Source organism: Phaenicophaeus curvirostris, chromosome 2, assembly GCF_032191515.1.
Source record: "Phaenicophaeus curvirostris isolate KB17595 chromosome 2, BPBGC_Pcur_1.0, whole genome shotgun sequence".
In the NCBI taxonomy this organism is placed as follows: Eukaryota; Metazoa; Chordata; class Aves; order Cuculiformes; family Cuculidae; genus Phaenicophaeus; species Phaenicophaeus curvirostris.
Genome location: NC_091393.1, coordinates 59,544,163 through 59,566,981, shown reverse-complemented (window position 1 = coordinate 59,566,981; position 22,819 = coordinate 59,544,163). Strand labels below are relative to the sequence as shown.

The window sequence follows — 22,819 nt, the reverse complement described above, 5'->3', positions numbered from 1 at the left end:
TCTCTTAGCTTGCAGGCGGGTGTTTATATATAGGACTGAAGTTTAGATGTCTTCTTCCCAAACTGAATCCCATACCGCTGACTGGAAGCTGAATTACTTGTCCCTTATTACTAAGGGAACGCCCTCTATGTAGAGCTCCAATGGCTACCTTGAGAGGCTAAAGGCACTGGATGGTCTTCACAAAGTCCTTTTTAGCTTTCCTAGCTGGTCACATTTCTTTTTAATCTTGCCTACCACCATTTGACATTGTACCATATGTGATCTTACCTCACTTCTTGCAAAGGATTTCTGTAAAGCATTTTTCTTGCTTTAGATTCCAGTTTTCAGTGAAGTTTCAACTTTCAGTAGAAACTTATTTCCTCTTCCTCACACCTGATTTATGTTGAAAACCATCTCTTTTAAGAAGTGGTGCAAGATACCAGGCTAAATTCTGGTTTTATGTACATAACAATGCTGTGTACTGCTAATAAAAAATTAATCTAAAATTAGAAGTGTGGAACAAAGTTTCTCATGGAGTTTCTTCCAGTCCTTGTTCATAATTTTCACTGTTTTGTTTTCAACAGGAGTCCTGTGCTTGTATTCCAGTGTGTGCATCGACATGTCATTTGCCTGGACTGTTTCCATTTGTACTGTGTGACTATGCTGAATGACCGTCAGTTCATCCATGACCCAGAGCTTGGCTATTCCCTCCCTTGCGTAGGTAGGTTTTAACTGATTTTCTTTCTAAAAAATTGTGTGATGTTGATTTCAGTGCAAGAACTTTTTTATCACCTATTCGTTTTGAGTATATCTGTGGAATTATATTATTTTCACTGGAGTTGTTTCGTTTCATGGAGAAAATATTTTAATATTGAAATGGTTCTTGCTGCATATCTGAACTGGAGTTAACTGGATTCCAAAGGGCATTTATTTTTAAAGCAAATGCGTACTTTCTTCACATTAGTATTTTATAATCATGAAGTGCTAGTAGATGATAACATTAAACTTCTGGTTAAAAAGAAACACCTTGACCTCCACATTTCCACTTTCAAATTAGGTAAATTGTTAACTTTCTTGGTCTGTCTTCAAGTACTACTAAAAAAAAAAAAAGGACAGCAATAGGAATTTCAAGTAGCTTTCCTGTTGTTGAAGTTATTGCTACTAATTGTCACCTCATTGAGTGACATCCCGCGAAGAGGGTAGACTATCTGTTTTACCTGAATAGGAAACAAAGTTTGACTTAACTAAACAAATGTTTACACTGAATCAGGAAGATGTCTTTTGAGACTTGATTCAATTACACTGGCATGTAGACTGCAAAATTCTCAAAAATTTTCCTGTGAAGAAATAGATTAGAATTCATTTTTCCTGTTGTTAAATTCGCTTATGTGTGTAAATGTTTGTTACAAGTAGTGTGTAGTAGTATAAGAATTTTCTGGCATATTAGAAGATGCATAGAAGATGCATTTGCCTGGTTATCTGAATGGCTGACAAGTTTCAAATCACTAGATGGAAGAGAAAATGACAAAATTTCTTAGGAGAGTGGCATTTACTTAATGTGAGGACATGTTTTGAGGCTATCAAAACCAGAGTTGTAAGAGCAATTTTAAATTATTTGGTTTTAATTGTTTCAGGAGCAATCTAGAGGCGGTCATCAGTGCACAATTCACTAGAATTGCTGTTATATGCTGTATCACCAGGTGTCATTTTACTTCCCCCTCAGCAGTTTGCTCTGCCACAGCATTTACATGCTGACATCATACCACAAAAAACACTTTTCAATGTTGTGTAAGAAAACTTATTGCGAGAATCCTAACAGGAACGTTATACCTAGTGGTCTTTTCTTGACCTCGATGTTATTGTAATACTGGTCAGTTTGCACTCTCAGCCATCCTCCTTCCTTCCATGGAAATTAATCCATTTGCTGCTCCCACACAAGTTAATCAGCTACTTGAGATTAATCTAGCCTTCCCCCCCTACCCCTCTCCTTGTTTATTAGTTCTCTTCCCTGTTGTCCTGGTAGCTTCTTAGGTTAATTTGTTATCCCAGTGGTACAGCAGGCAGCTCATCTTTCCCCTCTTTAGGTCCTCCTGCAGCCATGGCCAGTGTCACAGAGCTTCCTCCAGTTCAAGCTGTTAAGTTAAACTAATGTCCATTCCATCTTTTGTCTCTGTAAACCCATTGCTAGTCATGCTACACAAAACTTGTATAATCATTTTTCCATATATCTTGCAACTCTAGTAATTCAATTCAGAAGTTTCATCTGTCCTTTTTTAGAGGACACTAAGTTTACAAAAGTTTTACCCCTGCCAGGCTGCAGCAAGCCAGTATGTCTCTCTTCTCTGTGTTGACGTTAAACACCGTAGGAGTTGAGTGGTAGAAGCAGAGTAGGGATCTGATGAGAACAAAATGCAAGAAGACAGGACTCAAATGCTCAGGAATGTGATTCCAGTCTTTGAGAGGTGAGAAAGCCATAAGCTTGGCCTAAGAAAGAGGCAGCATAATGCCAAAGGATGATAGTACTTCTACTGTTCAAGTGAGACAGGGTTCAGCTGTGGGAATGGAAAAAGCAGCTATTGCTGCCAATCCAGCCTCAGCTGTGTTACACTTTAAGTGTTAAGACAGCTAAGTATGGAAATGCTAAAAATATTGCTAATCTTAAAGTTTTAGAACTCTCCAAATCAGAAAGTTGTTTTCAAAATGCTAGACATTAAAGTAGTACTAATAGTAGTGGTAATAATAACAATACTATTATGATACATTTTCTTTCTGTTTTCCCATTAGTAAAAATGTTTCTTAGGAAAATTTCTGCCCTGTGCCAGTGCAGTGCATAGCTTATGTGTGCCACAGAGCAGTGCTGTGAAGGGCAATGCTGTGGGGTACAGAGATTCCTGAGCTGAATTGTGAAACCTAGAGGAAGGAAGTATAGCTGTGTCTGTGCAGCGCAGAGGACAGGCTCTCTGACACTTCTGGTAGGCTGATGAGGACTCCCCAGACAAATACTGCTTCAGGACCCATGCTACTATCTCTTCACAGTGGTGTGCTGTTCTCCCTAGGCGTACCTGCTTGCTCTGAGCCAGCCTGATTTTCTCTAAGTATTGACATTATACTGCGCTGGTATGCTTTGTGTTCGAGAAGTTCTCAGTCACAATCTCTGAGTATTCAGCAGTTTTAAATAATATTCCATCTAAACTTAACATTGATTGCTACCTGTGTCAGTTCTCTGTTGTGTTATCAGTTCTGTATCAATAAAAACATTTGTAAGCATTATTTTTAGGACAAAGAATCTAATCAGTGCTGTTGCCACTTCACTGCTTCATTTCTGCAGCTACTTGAACCTGTCTTTCTGATATGAAAAAAAATTGGTTGTTTCTAGAATTAGGCTATCTTTCAGCTAGGAATTGATGACTATTTTTTGTCCTTTGAGAAAGTCACAAGGCTGAATTGCATCACACCTGTGAAGAGGAATGCCTGAGTTGCCAACTCCTCTCTTAGTGTTCAACTACAAGGATTTTATACTCCTTCATAGCTATGGATCCAGCAGTTTTCATCAGGAAGTAATTCAATTTAAAAAAAAGTTCAGAACATTATCATGTGATTTTCTTTTCCACTTATCATGGCACTTGTACTGAATAGTGTAAGATTGTGGTTTTGCAGTCTACAGGTCACAATCTTCATTTTTGCAACTGCAATTTGCGGTTTGTATTTGCATGTCAGAATGATAAAGCACTTTTTGACACAGCTTTCTCTAATTACCTCAGTGAAGCCTAAAATTATTTCCCCTTGACAGGAATGAATACCATGGGACATGCCAAGAAAAGACTTTTCCTTTTCTTTCTTACTGTGACAATGTTGGTTTAATGCATGTTATCTCTAACAGAGCATGACTCAAAGCAAAAAATATTAGATCTGAGCTTTATTAAAAGGTTAGATGCTGATTTGAGCCTCATTCTGCAAGGAATACAAAACAAAGCCTTATTTACTGTAATGAGGTTTGTGTCATGGTAGGTGACCAGGTTGTACAGACAGATCAAAACAATCTGTTTTAATACATGTATTTTTAAACATTACAGGCTAATGCTGAAGTTGTATTTATAGTGTCTTGAACAGAGAATACCAATGTTCTGAGTTCAGACTTCGTAACACTTATTTTACTTTTCCATTTTCATGTCAGAATGGATTTACTTAAGAACTAGCCCATTTCTTCAGTACAGATGTGCACACATTGCCCTAGAACTGTACAGGAGAGTTTGGTTTTATAATTAAGCCTATTTAAATTGTTTGCATTTCCAATTAGTTCTGTTCAATCCAGTGTTTTTCAAAAATAGAGATAACATAATGAACATAGCCTGCAGTTTCCATTAACATTTGACTCACTGTTCCCGATTTCTATCAAGGGAATGTACCAACATAGCAAGTTTTTTATATCTTTTATTGGATCAATCTAGAGGTGAAAACACTGCACACACAACAGAATAAAAATAAACATCAGCTGCTACAGCAAAGGGTCACCGTGACAGACAAGATCTGTGTTATCACATGTGTGTGATAACTTGAGCTGGAAAGAATCTAGAGATTTCATAGAAACCGTGCATCTCAAATAGGTTTAATTTCTTGCTTCCTGTCTGAGATGTAGAAAAAGATGCATTTTGTCATTACTTTAAGATATTTTTTGTGGTTGTATCCTTGCTTTTCTTTGATTTCTGTTATGTGGCCTAGTTAAGCAGAAGATGATAGCCGCCTTCTGAACACATATTATCTCAGCTGATGAGACATGTTATATCACCTTGATAATGCCATAGTTTCACTTTATTCCAACTGAAAATGTGTCATTGCTGTAGTTTTTGGAAGAACAATATTAATTCCTTAGTGCTTAGCAGCTAATCTAGTGCCAGGCAGCACTACTCCAGCTGAGAACAGCTAGTGTTGAGGACCAAAGCTCTGAGCATGGTAACTGGTGCATTGATAGGATTAGCTGTTCAGAGTAGTGTGGCAGCAGTCCCCTGATTCAAACCCACTGTAGCAGCTCAGAGCAAGGACTTACAGATAGGAGCTGGCTGGATTTCATTGGTCATTAAAATAAAAAGTAAACGTTACAGATTATACTCTCTCTGTCCTTGTTAAATGGCAGCAAAAATCTATCCCATCTCTCTGTATGGTGTCTTGTATTAATGAGGCTTCATGCATAGAAATTTCCATGAGTGGTAACCTCCAAGTATCTTTGAAATAATTAATAAGGTGCTTAGAGGGACGGATTTGCATATGCATGAAAGATCATTTATGGTTATTTAGTTACTGTGCAGGGCAAAGAATCTCATAGCATTACCTAAAAGCAGGAATTGTATACAAATGTACAATATATTACCTCATCTAAACACATACTGTTCCTATGAACACCTTTTCATTTTTAAAATAGCATTAGAGCATAAGGGTTCTTCGTCCCTGAGGTAAAATAAACTTCCACAGATCTTAGGCAAAAGAAAAGTTGGTGAGGTCGAGGAAAGGCAAGGTTTTACACTGCTGTAGGCATTTTGCAAAAATGTCTTTGCATCCGTTTATTTCCTATGAGTAATCGTATGCATGATGTATTTTAAAGGAATCTGGATAAAAGATGCAGTTCTCCTGATGACTGTAAAACACTATTGTTCCTGGAAGTAATCTAATTTTACCACACAGATATATAAATAAATAAATGAAATTGCCACCAGTTTGTGTATGGAACTGCTAATAAAAAGGACTAAAGCTTTAAAGTATAATAAATTGCCTTAAGAGCCATGTTGCATTGAAAGAAAGCTTCTGGGGAACGATTAAGGAGGCATATGTATTAATTTATTTTTTTAATCCCCATTACATGCCATTTGTATAATAACAGTATGTTCTTTTACCCGGTGAATTTCTGAATCATCTTTCAAAATCATAGAACCCAAAAAGAGAAGGGAAAAATAAATAGGTAACCTAACCAAAGTTTGCAAGTCAAAGGGAGGATGAAAACTGTATTTGATTTGCTCACTCTAAATAATGTGTTTGAATCTCATCTGTTACAGACAAAATCTCTACTAAATTTAGGAAGGTGTGTGTGCACAGGGGGTTTTAAGTGATGGTTGGTGATCTATGAACAGAGCCTTGTAATGAGGAAGCAGACAAAGTTTAGATGGACCTGAAGTAGAGGAGTGCACCAACTGGTACAATAAATGAGATTTACCTGCTGTAAAGGCTCAATACATCAACAGTTTCTGAAATCTGTGTTCTCCAATAAGCCTGCTTAAAAATATTTGAAGTAACTTGGGAAATCAGAAAATGCAGGAAATGGCAGTGTATTATTAGAGGATTTTTATTTTATTCATGCAATTTCAGTATTAGGAAGTTCTTCAAAGCACTCCTTAAGTTTACTGTTTAGTGGGCATTAAATTCTTGACAGCTATAAACGTTTTGTAATTTCTTGTTGGTATGAAATATCTGAGCATACAGAAGCAGGTGTAGGAGGCTGGAGAAATAGTTTTTCTTTTTATGTATTGTATTATCTTCAAAGAGGTTTTTCTACTCTGAGTAATTAATAAACAAGCAATTACAGTTTCCAGAGCATTTTTGGTGACAGTTCTAGTTGTATTTTTATTTTTCAAGCATGCCATGTTGTCTATTCATGTTCTTGAAGGGGTATACATGGATCTTTTGGAAGGGCATTTGGCAATAACTAACTTTTTTTTTTTTCCCCCTCTTTCTGGACTCTTTCAATCATTAATTTCCCATAGCTAAACCCTGCTTTCCAGTCTAAAGAGGGGCTTTATGCCCACTAAGCTGTTGTTTTTCATTGGCTTCAAAATGAAGCTGGTTATTCCTTCTGCAGAGGGAATGCAAGGATTGTAGAAGTGAAGGGCATTACATAGGAGGAAACTGTTTTATTCCCGTCAGTCCTGAAAAGTTCTTCATAAAAAATAAATTATATAAGCTACTGTACACTGTACACATGCATTTGTCATGAACAGTGAAGCTTGGATCATTTCCCTATATAAGAATAATTCAGCTGTTCAACCTACTCATTAATTGTGAGTATATCTTTCCTGTGTATTATAGGCAGACAAAGTATTTATTAGGGATTATTTCCCTTCTTCATATTCATACTATTACAGCTATTTTATTATTCACAGTAAGGTAGTTGTAACATAGACCATTGACTTAATTGTATCTGTTTCTTAGTAAGAGGCAATGTCTGTCCCTTTAGGCTTATTTTTTGAGTAGGTAAAACATGGGATGAAAAGCAGAGGCAACAAGTCACGTGGAGGTTACACAAGAGATCACTGACTGAATTTGTGTTGGAACTCAGATGCAGTCAATCTCATTACAGTGCTTTTCCTATGAGCATATTGCTTCTTTTTCACCCCTGAAGTGTTTTAGATTTCCCTTCTTTTAACTTTCTACAAACTCTTGGTGAGTATGTTTTAATGAGTAATGATTTTCCTTTTTTTTTCTATAACACTGTATGTGCACTGAACAGGTGGCATAGCCCTGTGCAGCACCCTGTAGGAGAGAGCCTTGTTGACAAAGGATTGTCCATTTCCCCTATTATTTTTTAAAATCTTGGAAGCTTATCAGAAAATACAGCTAGACTACCTTCTACCCTGGTCTAGCAGATGAAGCTAACCTGACCTCATTCAAGTAAGTTTATTCCAACTAGGCATTGACAGAGAAGGGAACCAAAAACATATATGTAAACCAGATTTTTACTCTCAAGAGTTAATTCAATTTGCTAAAGTTTCCTGAAGAACTTTTAGTGGTCTTCTTGGTTCTCCTCTGACCCAGTGCATAAAATAAACATCAACCATGTATCTGGTGGGGTTTATTAAGTTTTACTAGCACAAGGGCTTGAGGCTACCTCAGTGGATGTGGTTAGAAGTCACAACAGCTCCTTCATTTCCATTTTCATTGACTGAAGTTAAAACAGCAATGTCTGAGGTTTGTTTCCTCAAGTCTTTGCCCTGTTTCTTAGCAGCAGATTGCCATCTCCATATCTAAACAGCCTCAAAATCTGTGGAACAAGCAGAGCTTGATCCCGTGCTATAGTCGAGGTAGGCATTGGACTCCTCCCTGGGAACAGCTACAGTGAAAATACATCATGTGATTCTTACAGAAGCCTGTGTTGCCATAATTAAATTCAGCATTGGACATTTGCCATAGGTGTTTTTCTCCCTTATCTCTTACCAGTTCTTCTGTTGCGATCTATTTAATTTGTAAATTGCATGGAGGTAGCAATGCACATAGGCTCTTGCTGTCATTAGTAATAATGGAGGACAAGAGATAATAGGAAAAAAAAAGATCTTTCTTAGAAATTAATCGGCTTTAAGAGCAACTGGGAATGAACTTTCAAAGCAGACTTCTTGTCCTATAAAATAAGATGTCTAGTGTCAAAGTAAAACAGACATACTGAAGCAGTGGCAGAAGTGTGAGGAGGGAAGTATTAGTCTTTCGTCATTTCTGTGTCCAGCTGAATTGGAGCTATATTTTTGTCTCGGCTCGAGTCAGTGAGAGCTGTGCCTTTGGAAATGAAAAGTATTCATTCAGAGTGAAAGTGGTTTTGCCCATATTGGTTGATCTTATAATAATTTCTTGATGTGGGTATATGGTTGGCAAGTCACTTTTAAGCTGGCATCCAGTTGAGGAAAATCATCACCTACATGGAAAATAAAATCAAGTAATAGATTCTTGTTAGTTGTCAGCTTTACACTCAACTGCTTCAATAGGTTTTTAATGCAAGCTGCTTTCTAATTCAACTTATATAAGTACTCTTATAGCAAGCACAATGATTTTGACTGTATCTCCTTGAAGTCTAGCTTCTCCAGAAAACTATAGTTTCTGAGAAAGAAGGATCAGCTTTTGAACAAAAAACTTTTGTGTTTATTCACGGCTGCAATGTCACTTGGAAACAGTACTGGATTCAATTGTGCCTAGATGGTGCTTAAAAGTCCTGCATTGCCTTGTTTGGTGCTTCCATTCTAGTCCATGGGCAGTTAATGTTGATGAGAAAGACTGATCAGGCAAACAATAGGGATAATGGAGATAGCTAGAAGGAGGGAATAGTATACAGGGAAGAGTGGGGAGAGGTCTCATGAAGGGAAGGAATTGAGAGAGAGGCAAAAACGTCACTGCATTAAGAAGTATCGCTGACTAAAGAATAAAGGAATAAAGATCTTAACCGGGAGGGTGCATAAAATGAGAAAATAATGCCTCCACCTTCCCTCACACTTTGACAAGGCTGGGAATTTCGTTTTTAATGACAGTACTTCAGTGGTTTGTATGTAGATTGTTTTTCCATAGACAGGAGACACCTGACTGTTGGTCCTAAAAATGTCCAACAGATTGTAGAAGATGATATTTTTTAAAGCTTGAGTGTGTTTAGACTTTTAGAGCAATGTGAGGGGAAGCTGACCTTTCATGCCTGGGTAATTACAGATTTCCTAATAGATCAGTTTTTATCTGGGAAGAGGGTCTATTTCAGTATAGTGCCCTCTCTGAGATGGGCTATGCAAGCAGCAGCCTTTGTAAGAAAACATTACTCTCTGCTTATATTACTCTATAAATAACCTGCTGGGACCGGCTGTGGCTTATTCAGCATGTGTTTATTCTCTGAAGCCTGGTGATTAATATTCCCCAAGTCACTTTCTAAGTCTTGGTCTCCCACATGGCAGCATGTAGAGCTACTACCATATCACAGAACCAGCTAAGGACATTCCGCTTCAACAAGGAGCTGGCTGTAATTAAATTTCTGTGTCTGGAAAGTGAAAATCTAATTTTCTTTTTGACACTTTCTATATTACTACTTAGACAAAATTATGAAAATAATTAATCCCTGTGAAGCAGACATCAGCATTATAAGGGGTACAAAATATTGCATATAAATAATATTACTAATCACCAATCTGTTATAATTTATTGATGCAAGTTCTTATTAAAACTTTTAAATCAGATTTGTTCTCAATATAGCAGATCTGTGAAATGATTGCACAATGTAGGTTTAAGCGAGGTTTATAAAAAGTACCATGGTTCAAACAGCATCTCAATAAATTCTGTCTCCCAAGAAGTGCACTTCAAGAAAAGAAAGAAATGGAGGAAAGGAGATAAGGTGTGTGATTTAGAAAAAAAGATTTTCATTCTGTATCTGGGTCAATCTAATATAGTAGTGACTGAAATTGGTGATAGATGAAAGGTCTGTATGCAATAACTTAGTGTTCTCCTTGTGGTCTATGGGGAGTCCATGTCCACATTACAGAAGCCATCATGTCGCATACTATCAGTTGGTAGCCTTGTTTCCTTCCCTAGGAATGCAGAAAAGGATCTTGTAAGCATGGAAATCAAACTGTCTCTTTGTAGCTGAAGCACTTTGTGCAAATCAGAAGTGAGAGTGGAACAACATGAAGTCATTTGCACTGCTGAAATGCCACTGAGATGCAATCCGGAGATCCTTTCCTACTAACTGAAAAAATAAAAAGTTTATGAAATCTGAACATCTGCACATTGCACTGTGTCAGTCTTGGCATTGACTGAGGTGTCACACTTCTATATTTTTCCTTAGGATTTGATGCTGTAGGCCAGTTTCAAGAATTGGTCCTTGGATATTGCAATTCTAATATATCTGCATGAGGTTTGTCAGGGTTTTTTTTATGCATGGTTTGGAACTGCCATTGCACAGAGAGGGTAGATGAAACAATGGTACTGAACACAGGTAGCTGGGAGAAGAACGATGGAAAGAGGTACTGGTCCAAGTAAGTTTGGATCTAGGGACACAGCCTATCACAAGAAGATGCTAAGCTGTCAAGCTATTACTTATACAGATTTGCCACCACATGATAGCAGAGTAGTATTATTTGGAAATAAGTCTATATTCTTTAAAATAAAAAAAAATATGTCCTTAAGCAGATGGTGAGTTTTAATAAGGTCTTGTAAAGGAATTATTCAGAGGCTTACAGTTAGCTATTTTTTTACTTTGTTGCCTGATAAATTTGCGCTAGTTTAGAAGTGTTTATATTTTATTTTCCAGTTATAAAAGCAATGTAGCCTCATTATTTCAATTTAAGTAACAGGATAATAGGATCTACCAGAACAATTTCATATGCCTTTTTTTTACTGCAATATTTTATGTTATGACCTTTAAAGATCTGTAAGGATACTAACATTGCAGTTTGCAGAGTTTAGTGAATGGCATGGCTTGACAGAATCAGGGACACCTTCTAAAGAGGAATTTCACTGCTTCACAATTCAGTCTGATTCGAAGCCAAGGTATGGGACAAAAAGCAGAAGAGATAGTTGAGAATGACAGTGGAAGTTATGTTTTGCTTATATTTTGGTTAAATGACTTGAAAATGAGGGTGAAGGAGGTCCTCTTATAAGACGACCCCATTACTGAAATGCTCATGGAAGTGAAACTTGCTAGACCCTTGCTAGCTGCATTATTCACTAACAATTTAAGTGTGAACAGCACTCACATATTCCCTTTCAGTATCTTTGCATACTTTTCTTATTGCAGATGCTCGTGGATGAAGTTCAGCAGTAAATAAGTTGTAACACAGCAACGTTCATAAGATTAGATAGTATGGGGAATGTTAGACCTTACACACCTTGGACAGGCCTAGACTGAAGCACCAAGATGCATCCTATAATCTGTTTATTTGTAACAGAGGTCAAAATGTTACGGGAACAACTATATTTGAAATGGAGAGCATCTAGTAGCATCCTGGTGTGCTTGCAGAGTCACCCACTATCTGCCTGTCATTATCTGTTCTCTTTTCTGTTTCCTTTTGCCCTAGGTGTCTCTTTTTAAGCCTCATAAAGAATAAGGTACCTGCCATAAAAGCAGTGATCTGTCAAAGTGTGCAGTTGTCGCCATTTGTTGCACATCTCAGCCACTTCACCTTCAGCTTTGTGGTTTGCACTGCACAAGACCCTCAGTACTGCTTCATGCATGCTTTTACTTGAAGACTTTCTACTGAAAGGGCAAAGATGCCCAGGGATGAATTTTATTGTATTAATGCCAAATCAGGATTCTGAAGAAATTCTCACCCCCATTTGAGATATTTGTTTGTGACTGCTAATTCATTTTATATATGTGTAAAACACAGATATCTTGGTTAAAGTTGTTAAAAACCAGACAAACTCAAATCTTACTGGGAATTACAGCAAAAAAGCTATGCATAGTAAAAGTCTTCTGCTTGGTTCTGATTTCTTCCTTTTTCTTTGTCGCCTCCACCCCCTCCACACCCCCTAAGAATAATCCTATCGTGATTCTACATTATTTCTGGTCACAATTTCTTTTTTCCTTTTTCCCCTTCTTTCTAAGGAGCAGAGTATTTTCTATTCCATCCTTCACTGCCATTCCCTTTGTTGTCTGCCCATCTTTGTTGTCTTATTTGCTGATCCCTAAATATTACAGGGTCACCCTCTGATTCTTTTTCCTTTCTTTTTCTCTTGCTCTTCATTTCTCCTTTTGTATTTATTTCTCCCTCCCTCACCTTGTCATGCCTTGCTGTATCTCCTCCTGCCCTCTTTCTTCTAATTGAGATTCCAGTCACTCTTGATCTCTTCTGTAAGACCACAAAGCAGTGAGGCCTCTGGGCAGATAAAAGCATAAGGAAAATTGACTCTGGAGGTGAAGTAATGTAAAGGGGTCACTTCTGAGGGTCAATTTTATTGTCTGTGATCACTAGGAAGAGGGCATTTGGTATTGTCCCTTGGCTGCATGGGTGAGCCAGCTAGGTCTTAATGCCTGACCTTTTTCTTTCCTGTCTCTCTGTGCTTAGCTGAGACACCCACCTGTGAATAGCGAGTACGAATATTCACGTTCACTTGTTGCATGCCTGATACTCTGACTGCGTTTCCCACAGAGATGCAACAGGAGGGGTTTCAAATTAAAGCTTCATTCAAGACAGTGGCATAGCAAGGAAAATCTTGTCAAATGGAGTGTGGGGCTAGGAGATTTGCTTATTTGTTTTGTCACTAACACACAATGTTTTCTTCATTATCCATACCACATAGAAAAACAGTTAATAAGAATTTGAGGGTTTTTTTCCCCTTATTTTTCTTCTGTAGCCATGCATGTCCATCAACACAGGTAGGTACAGCCTTCAGCAGGATTTCTGAGGGATTTCAGCTAAAACAGAAACTAAAGTACTAAAAAGTTGAAAAGTCCTTTTGTTTGCTTTCTTCTGTGTTTGTAATACAATAGAGTAGAATGCCAGGTACAAAAGAAGCTTAGCTTGTCGGTTAAATAGGCTGTCTGGCACAGTCAGATTTTGTTTTTTTCACGATCCATTGCCCCAAGTAATATCCTCTGTTTATATCACTGCTGGAGGAAGGCTGGAAATTATGGAGGCGTTTTTGGTAATAACTGCTAGCAGGGAGAGTATTTACCAGACAGTCTGCAACGAGGCTCTCAGGTAAATAATAAGCATTTTAGAAAAACTACCTAATTATGTATTTAATGGCTTGGAGCTGTTCCAGTCACTTGGGAAAATAATGTGCATTTTGTAAATCTGCCTAATTATTTATTTGTGAAGGAAGTCATTCTAGCCTCTGGGGTAAGTAGTGTGAATTTTATGATTTTCCATACAGATCCATTCTGCCTGAGAATGTCAGTATTTTAAAAAAACCCACCCTATCACCTCAAAATACCAAACCAAGAGAACACAAAAATGCATTATTAGCAAATGCAGTGTTTTGTCTACTTTTCTATCCAGTGCTTTAGAATTTCTATAAAGGCTTCAAACTTCATTCTTCTGTTCTCAGTGGGAAGATGAGCAGTGATGTGGAAGCAGCCATATTTGTAGATGGCACACTGTCTGAAAAGGGAGCTTTAAGGCCTCTTATGAATCAGACTAACTCTAGTCAGCAGTTATTAAAAGCTAGAGCACATTTAAGGTCAGAAACTCCTTAGCGTCTTTGCACTAAGATGTGACAGTTTTCTCTTACAATGGTATGAATAATGAATTGCATACTTTGACCATAATTAGTTACTAGCAAGAGAACTGAATGTTTTATATATATCTGTCAGAATTAAAGTAATTAAATTTTTTTACAGTGTATCTGTCAGTCCATAGGGATTTATTTATTCCACTAGTGTACATTCATTCTTCTCTCAGTTTGTGCTTCTTTCACTCTGGGCTTTTTCTTGTATTAAAGAAGTTATAGATTATTTTCCACAGACTATCATAAAAGCTGTTCTGAATTTACTTGGTATTTTCTATGTATTTTTAAGTGCTACAGAAATCCACTTGAGAAATTAGTACATATTTTTGCAAAAAGCTTTAAATATTTTTTGTCAGAAAATATCTCAAGGCAGAATTATTTACAAGTAGTAAATCAATGAATTTCAATGATTCAAGTATCAATTAATTTCTTCACACTGCATTTTCTTACAAAGTAAAATAAGATTTACTTCTAAAAATGCAAAATACTGTCAGCATATAGAATATTTTCATTATCAAAACAAATATACAATATTGTTCAAGAAAAACATCTTATTGGGTTGATTTGGAAAACTACTCATAGCCTTGTTTTCTCCTCCTGCCTTCATATGGGCTTATGGTCATGTTGCATGAAATTCGTTTCCCATCACAGAAACAACATCCAAATGCTAAGGACAAACAATTACATCATGCCTATAATGAATATTGCGCCTAAAGGGCCTAATGTCTTGTGCTTAGTTGGATGACATCCTCAATAAATAAGAGGAAGCAATTCTAACAGAAATCTCTTATGTCTTTCTGTCCCCATTTCTGTTTCATCTTAGGGTAACCTAGGATACTCCCACCTTTTACTAATTGCCCTTATTGCAAGTAATGTTTAGCTCACTCCTTTGTTTCCCTCTTTTCAGAAAATTCTGGTTATGCTGCTGCTTAAATTCAATCCCTTACCAATGGAAGGAATATTGTTGGTCTGCAGTGCAGAAAAACATGCATAATTAGCAGCACATACTTAACCCAGTTGGCTGGTACTCAAATGCTTATGTTTATGCATGGACAGGCATAGTTTCCTGGAAAAAGGAATTTTCATGCATCAAACTCATTGCTAGATAGCATCACTGTCACCAAGATCTACTCATTCGCTGAGCTGCTTTATTATTTCTAAATAAACCCATTTTCTCTGCATTTTTACAGCATATTTGGAAAACATCTAACCTGAAAAACACATTGTTTCAAAACACATTGTATTCAAAAGCAATTTCAACCCGTTGTATGGTTATGCAGATGCACAGAAAGCACAATACTCTAGTTCATGTACTGGATGAAACTCATGAGAGATTTTTCCTTTGTACCACTGCTTTCAATTCGAAATCCAAATTAAGCAGCATACTGTAATGGATTTGACATTTAAGTGTTAGATATATAAAATCCAGGTTGCTAGTGTGTGACATCACGAGGGAGTAAATCTGAAAGTACACTTACTAGAGACTTCAAAAGGAGAGTTTACCAATCTGTTTAACCCTTTAACTGACAGCATCACGAGGAACGAAAATGTATATATCGCACAGCCTGCCAGTCAGTGTAATTAACGAGCAATGACACAAGGATAAGAAATTTTGTCCAGATTGTTCTACACACCTTTTCACTTTAGATCCTTATCAACCATATTGCAAAGACAATCAATGTTGTCTAGCTTGCTGAGTTCGAATCAGTGACTCCCTTTAAACCCCTCTTAACAGCTATGAGAGACTGCTGTGACTTATACAAACAGGATGATTATATTAAGAATAATTGATTATAACAGCTCGTGACTTAATGAGGTTCAGTAGTGGCTGTGGAATAAGGTACTGTTTCGAAGAATACATTAAACAATCCTATATGTGACCCAACATCCAGATGCATACCAGAATGCCTCAAGCAATGGTATATGCATAGCAATAACATCCAGACATAAGTAAAAATAACACATAGATAGAAGATATTTAGTTAAGGTTAAAGGACAGAGAGTTACTAATAACTAGCTTGATGTTAATCAGCTTGATGTTAAGATATATATTTAGTGCACATAACACAAGCTTTTACCCTGACGGAATCTGGGGTGGGGGGAGTGATGGAGCCCAGCCTGTCTGCTCTTCCCAAGAGTTTCAATGGCATTTACCCCTCCCAACTTTTCCCTTTGCTTAAACTGTTTATAGTAACTTTCACCTTTGGGGCAGTGTTAGTTACATCAAACCCTGGTGAATGGTGGAAGAAAAACTTCTTGCTTTGCTTGCTGAAACTTAATGGTGCATACCCAGTAGGAGTGGCCATGGGAGCAGTTTGCCTCAGAGGTGGGGAGGAGCTGGGTAGCCTTAGGGGTGGAGGGATGTTTTAGTATTATAATGATATTACAATGATGAGTATAGGTCAGCTGGAGGGCTAGGTTGTCAGAGCAGCAGCTGCAATCCATACCAGGCTGGGGCTGGGACCTTGCTGGTAAGCAGAAGGTGACTATGCCTGCTTCCAGATGTCTCATCCACAGCTCCAGGTACCAGGATGGTCTTGCTGCCTATCTGCCCCTGTGTGTGCTGCATTCTTCATTTGCTTTGCTTTTGAAAGCCTTGTACTCAGCCCATGATGGGTGTTGGAGGGGAAGCACCCAATCCCATTTCTCCCCACTTTCAGCCCTATTCCTGTATTTAGCTTTATTCCTATAGTTGCTAATGGTAAAAAAAAAAAAACAAAAACAAACCCCCCAAAAAACCTCCAATTCATCTATATTATTATAATTTTGTTTTGCAAAACAGTAGGCATTCACAGTATTTGTAAAACTGAAAGAATATGTGACATAGTGGGCAGATTTTACACTATAACTACATATTCATAGAATCATAGAATCATTAGGTTGGAAAAGACCTTAGAGATCATCAGCTCAAACCGTACCTATCTACTACTAAATCGCATCCCCAAGCACCTCATCCACCTTTTAAACACCTCTAGGATGGTGGATCCACCATCTCCCTGGGCAGCCTGTTCCAGTGCCCAATGACCCTTTCTGTGAAGAAATTTTTCCTGATGTCCAATCTAAACTTCCCCTGATGGAGCTTGAGGCCATTATCTCTTGTCCTGTCCTCTCTCACTTGGGAGAAGAGACCAACACCCACCTCTCTGCAACCTCCTTTTAGGTACTTGTAGAGAGCAATAACGTCTTCACTCAGCCTCCTCTTCTCTAGGCTAAACAACCCCAGTTCCCTCAGCCGCTCCTCAGAAAACCTTTTTTCCAGCCCCTTCACCAGTTTCATTGCTCTCCTCTGGACACACTCCAAGACCTCAAGGTCTTTCTTGTAGCGAGGGGCCCAAAACTGAACACAGTATTCAAGGCATGGCCTCACCAGTGCCGAGTACAGAGGGAGAATAACCTCTGTGGTCCTGCTGGCCACGCTGTTTCTGATACAAGCCAAGATGCTGTTGGCCTTCTTTGCCACCTAAGCATGCTGCTGGCTCATGTTCAGTCGGCTGTTGATCAACTCCCTCAAGTCTTTCACTGCCAGGCAATTTCAAGCCACTGTTCTCCAAGACCGCTGCACAGGGTTTTTATGTCCCAAGTGCAGGACCCAGCATTTGGCCTTGTTAAACCTCATGCCATTGGTCTCAGCCCAGAAGTCCAGCCTGTTCAGATCCCTTTGCAGAGCCTCCCGACCCTCCAGCAGATCAACACTTCCTCCTAGTATAGTGTCATCTGCAAACTTGCTAAGGGTGCACTCCATGCCTTCATCCAGGTCATTGATAAAGATGTTGAACAGGGCTGGACCCAGCACTGAGCCCTGGGGAACGCCACTTGTGACTGGTCTCCCGCTGGAGTTAACTCCATTTACCACCACTCTTTGGGCCCAGCCATTGAGCCAGTTTTTAACCGAGCAGAGGGTATGCCTGTCAAGGCAGCACAACATTGTGGTGTAATGCAAATAGCAAGGTCCAAACTTTGTGCAAACCTAAAAACGTTTAACCTGCGCTTTCATTTTAGCCATGTTGGATCCTGGACATTAAATAATATTTGGGAAGGAAACCATTTCTCTAGTATGGGCAAGCATTGTGCTGGGTTGGTTCTCCAAATGCCTTACAGGTAGATATTATTCAACATACTATGATGATGAAATTCAGGAAAGTAAGATAGTTGAAGTGAAATTATATACAAGGTAAGGAAATTTGTACTCACACTTTTGGTATTCCAGAAAACAGGACTGGTGTGTGATCAAGATGTTTTCTCAAAGATGATTACTACTTTAATTGAGGTAATTAAAAGTACCATGTAATGAATATTATCCAATAGATTAAATATTTGAAAGCAACATTAAGTTGCAACTGAGAGTCACAGTTTCTTTGTACTAGAAATCTTTATAGTCCTTTAGAACGGTGTTCTACATTGATATTTATTATCCCTCAGTTACTGGAGTTATGTATTTTTAAAATCTGAGATTTTACTGCCCAACTCCCAGTGAAACTAATGGGAGTTCTGCATGGATCTTGGTATCTGAGAATTTAAGCTAAAATTATACATGGTTCAAATTCCTTCTTCCCCAAAGTTCAAAAGGGTGTCTGTTTGAAACTTGAAGTTAAAAGTACCTATGATGGTGCAAATAGTTTGGTTTTAATCATAGCACTAAATTTTTTTGTAACGAATACAGCCCGGTAAAACACAATGCTCTTGAATTTGAAAACTTTGGTTTTGATGGGCCCATGTGTATGTAGAGAGTTTCTTGGCCATTTAAATAGAGACCAGAAAACAAAGACTGTTTCTTAAATAACTTAAAAGTCTTATACTAGGTACTATTGGAAAATCTGGATTTATGCCAGCAATAAAGACAAGATGAGATGAAATTCTGATCCTCAAAATTCAAAAGCATGGAAGAATATTCTTATGAATGACAATTTCGTATTTTGGAAAGGCTGTAAATATAAAATGTTCTCTAGACCATATGTTGTGCTATATCCAAGGAACCTGAAAATATGGGTCTCTGTCTTTTCTAGTTTCTCACACTTCTGGTATGATGACATTCTTTTTAATTCACTCTCTGTTCTATTTTGAGAGGCAGTTTTACATCTGAAATTGAGGCATAATACTAACAATATGACACATACAGTATGTTATTGTTTGCAGCCAGAAAGTGTATGCTAATGCACCGGAAAAATCTGGAAGAGATAACACTGAAATCTTGGCTTGCTTCAGCCACCCACTTACAAACTGCTGATCTTGCAGCATGTAGACATAGACTTACACCCAGAAATCTGGGCAAATCCAAACAGAATGTAATGATTTGCACCTGCAAAGAGTTGTCCGAATTCTACTTGCTGTTTTTCTTGTTTGAGTATTTATAAAATGAACTGAAAGGAGTAATGTTAGTCTAGACTGATGTTTCTGACCCTTGTCTATCAAGTTTCTTATGTGTACTGATATGTATACATATCTGTATTTTGTTTTCACTTTATGTTATCTAACTTCATGATAAAAAATGTATTTTGGGAAGATAATGCATTTCAAGTGCACAAGTATATATTTACTTAGCTTTATACTACATTTTTTACATTTTTGTATTAAATTACATGCATAATATAACTTTATCAGCTACTTATAACTATATTGGCTAAATCTTGCTCTGACCACTCTTTCAATATAGACCAATCAGCTTTTCAGAATGTTTCAGTCCACTAGTGATTAACTTTACACTGTCATTCTAATACAGTCACCCTACTGTATATTGAATATCTATATATAATAATAGCTGAAATAGCTGAAAAAAAAAGTTACAACCAAAGTGATTGATTTTAAGAATGAATTATAATTTTAGTTATCCATTTTTAAACATGTATTCTTGAAAGATTATTATTTTAAGCACAATTTTTTAGGTTCTTAAATTCTGCTACATGAGGCTTTCCCCTTGCTTTAAAAGTCCTTCACTATTCCTTGTAAGTGGCCAGAGAAATGTAACTTTGCAATGTAAATATATTACTTTGCCTGTTAGGCTTAGATGAGTTTTTCTCTTGCCCTTGAAGAAATGGGCTCCCAGACTTCCCTCCCAGACTTCTTGAGACAATCATCACTCAGAAACTGGCCTTCTCTAAGAGTCTTAACTCATTTTGTTGAAGCCAGAGTTGAAAAATCTACTGTCAAAATCCTTGTTTCCATTTCCATGTGTGTAAACTAAAACTCTAACTTTTGTTTGTTTTCTTTAATACCAGTCAGTTGCCTATGTGTAAAATGACAAACTTAAACTAAGATTGTGTTGTAAGCTTCCTGTGTAGCTTTTCCCAAACACCACTCTTTGCAGTGCACTCTTGCGTGCCTACTCAGCCAATATGACTCCTGAAAAGGTCACTTATTTTATTTGTGTGTCACATTGTATAATGCCACACGCATTAGGTATTCATGTGATCATTTTTAAGCTGTGTGGTTACATGCAGTTGCAGCCACTTTAATTAACTCTCCTGCCCTTGTCCCACCAGGATTTAACTGAAGCAACTTTATAATTCCAGACCTCTGAGGAATATCAAATTGCACAGTACAGCCTGCAAGAGAAACAGTTTTTGGTTTTCATGTTTTTGTCTTCTCGGAATGTGCACGAACACTGCTGAAAGTTAGATTTGTTGAAGAGCTGATCTGGGAACAGTTCAGTGCTAGAGCTGTGCTGATTAGAGTTATCTTGCAAATCTAAGGAATAGAAATGGAAACTCTATGCTATTAGGGAAGAATCCTTGATTTCCATTGGCACATGCTTTTAGCTCACAGCAGACTTTAAGATTATTACACTTTTTATATGTTGGAAATCTGCTTTGCATAACTTGAGAGGTTTTAAAAAATATATATATACTATTCCTCTCCCTCAGGGCCCTCTACAGTTGGAATCTTAGTACTGTGGGAACCTGCTTTTATAAGCAGATAGATATGAAAAATAATCCTAATAAAATTTGTAAAACTCTTTTTAACATTTTTATAGGAATATATTGGTAAAATATATATAGAATACAGAATGAATGATGGGGTTTTATGGCTTAATATTGCTCAGTTAGGATGACTTGCATAGCTCCCTCATGGTTTTGCCACTGTTTATTTTATCCATTTCCAACTCATGTTATGCATTTTATATAAACATAAATATTTGGTTATGTGACTGATTAGTATGCATATATATGCAAACACAATACATATGTGTATGCACTTACACATGGATATATATAGAGAAAGCTATAAATTTTGAGTTAAATGTTAGAAATTGCCATACTGCTTCAGCTACTTCATTTACTGAAATCAGATATTTTGTCCCTGCAACTCCAAATGAAGTCATTTAGATATGATTGTTTTGTTAGTAGAATTAAGCCACTGACTATTAAGAAAATACAAACATTTAATATCATAATGTGAAGCATGCATACTCTGCAAGTGGGCCAGTAATGGTGGGAATTTCTGTCTCTACTTTTTATTATTTCTTTAAGTTGCACTCTTGTATTCTTTCCCTTACTGTGGAATACTCTGTTCTTTTTTTCTTTTTGTTGTTCTGTTCGTTCGTTCATTCATTTATCATTTTATTTTTAAAAAAAAACAAAATTCCGTATTTTTTTACCATGATGTGAAACAAAGTAGTGTAAAACTCACATAGATATAGGAATAGGAATGAAAGTGATAATAGATATTAAGAGAGATAAACATAAAGGAATGATGGAAGGGGACTTCAGCCAGTTGAAATGGCTACAGAAGTGAGACTGTTGGCTGCTGGGAGAAAGCATGGAATTCACAGTTCTTCCAGACTTTTCAGAGGGTCACAACAATGGGGGGGACATGATCTCCTACGTTGGGGAAAGCTGCAGTGTAGATAATACTTCCCTTCTCATCGTCTTTTGGCCTTCAAAGTTAAAACAATAGAGATTTTCAAGCCAGTATTCCTACTGTGAGGGACTGATGGGGACTTTCAGAAAGCTGTTGTTTCACTGTGACTGTCTCCTCATTGTGCTAAATGGCTGTTTTCTGAAGCCTTCTCCTTAGTTTTACTCCATAGTTGCCCATTTACTTATTTTGTGTACTCTGTTCATTCACCTTTTCTTCTGGACTACCTGGCAATTCACTTTTCTTCCTTCTTTTTATCATGTCTCTTCTTAATGACACTTTTCCCATGTCCTGAAAAATATTTAAGGAATTATATTTGACACTAGAGATATTTTAACTCCATGTGATGTTTATGTCTCATCACTTCTTCATGTGTATCGAGTTTACTTAAGACTTACCTAGTTTACTCAAAGCAGGGGTTTCCTTGCCAGTCTGACTCAGGGGAAGTTGAGTCCTTACTGTTGTAAGCTTGAATCTCCACAAGAAGTGAAAAAGGCAGGTAAAGGAAAGCTTTAAGAGGGGAAAAAAAAAAAGATGCATTTTAGAAGAGTGTAAAAATTATTTTAAAAGTAGGAGATTCAGCAAGAAGGATGCTAAAATATGCATGGGGAGATGACTCAAACAATGCATAATGTTGCGAGACTTAAAGATGTTCTGGATGAGTCACTGAACACAGGTGAAAAACAGAAGGAGAACTGCAATACCATTAGATACTGTGGGAATTACATTTGAGACAAATATAAGCACAAGAAAAAGTTAGTGGAAAATTATTCTGTCATCTAATTTCGCTGGCTAGTGAGAATCTATATGGCTATTAAGCACTGAGTGGTTAGCATCTTGGAAACCCTGCTGAAGGACACAAAGAGATCATAGTTATTAGAAGTGAAATAGGACACAACAGCTCTATTAGAACCTCCATTTCTAATAGTCCTTTCCTGCTCTCTGAAGTGGTCAGCATGGCATCTGTGTGTTTCTTCACTCTAAATGGCTATTCTCTGCAAATAATGCAATCAGCTACATTACTGATAATGCTTATAAA

The 22,819-nt window shown here is 37.4% G+C and overlaps 1 protein-coding gene across 2 annotated transcripts in view; it reads left to right on the top strand.

Annotated features, from left to right (window-relative positions):
• The window catches only part of PRKN (parkin RBR E3 ubiquitin protein ligase), a 732,905-nt gene that overhangs the window by 449,996 nt on the left and 260,090 nt on the right, over positions 1–22,819 (top strand). For both annotated transcript variants that reach the window (XM_069852200.1, XM_069852199.1), the window contains one exon: positions 564–700. In XM_069852200.1, the coding sequence (XP_069708301.1) occupies positions 564–700 (137 nt within the window). The remainder of the gene's footprint in view (positions 1–563; positions 701–22,819) is intronic.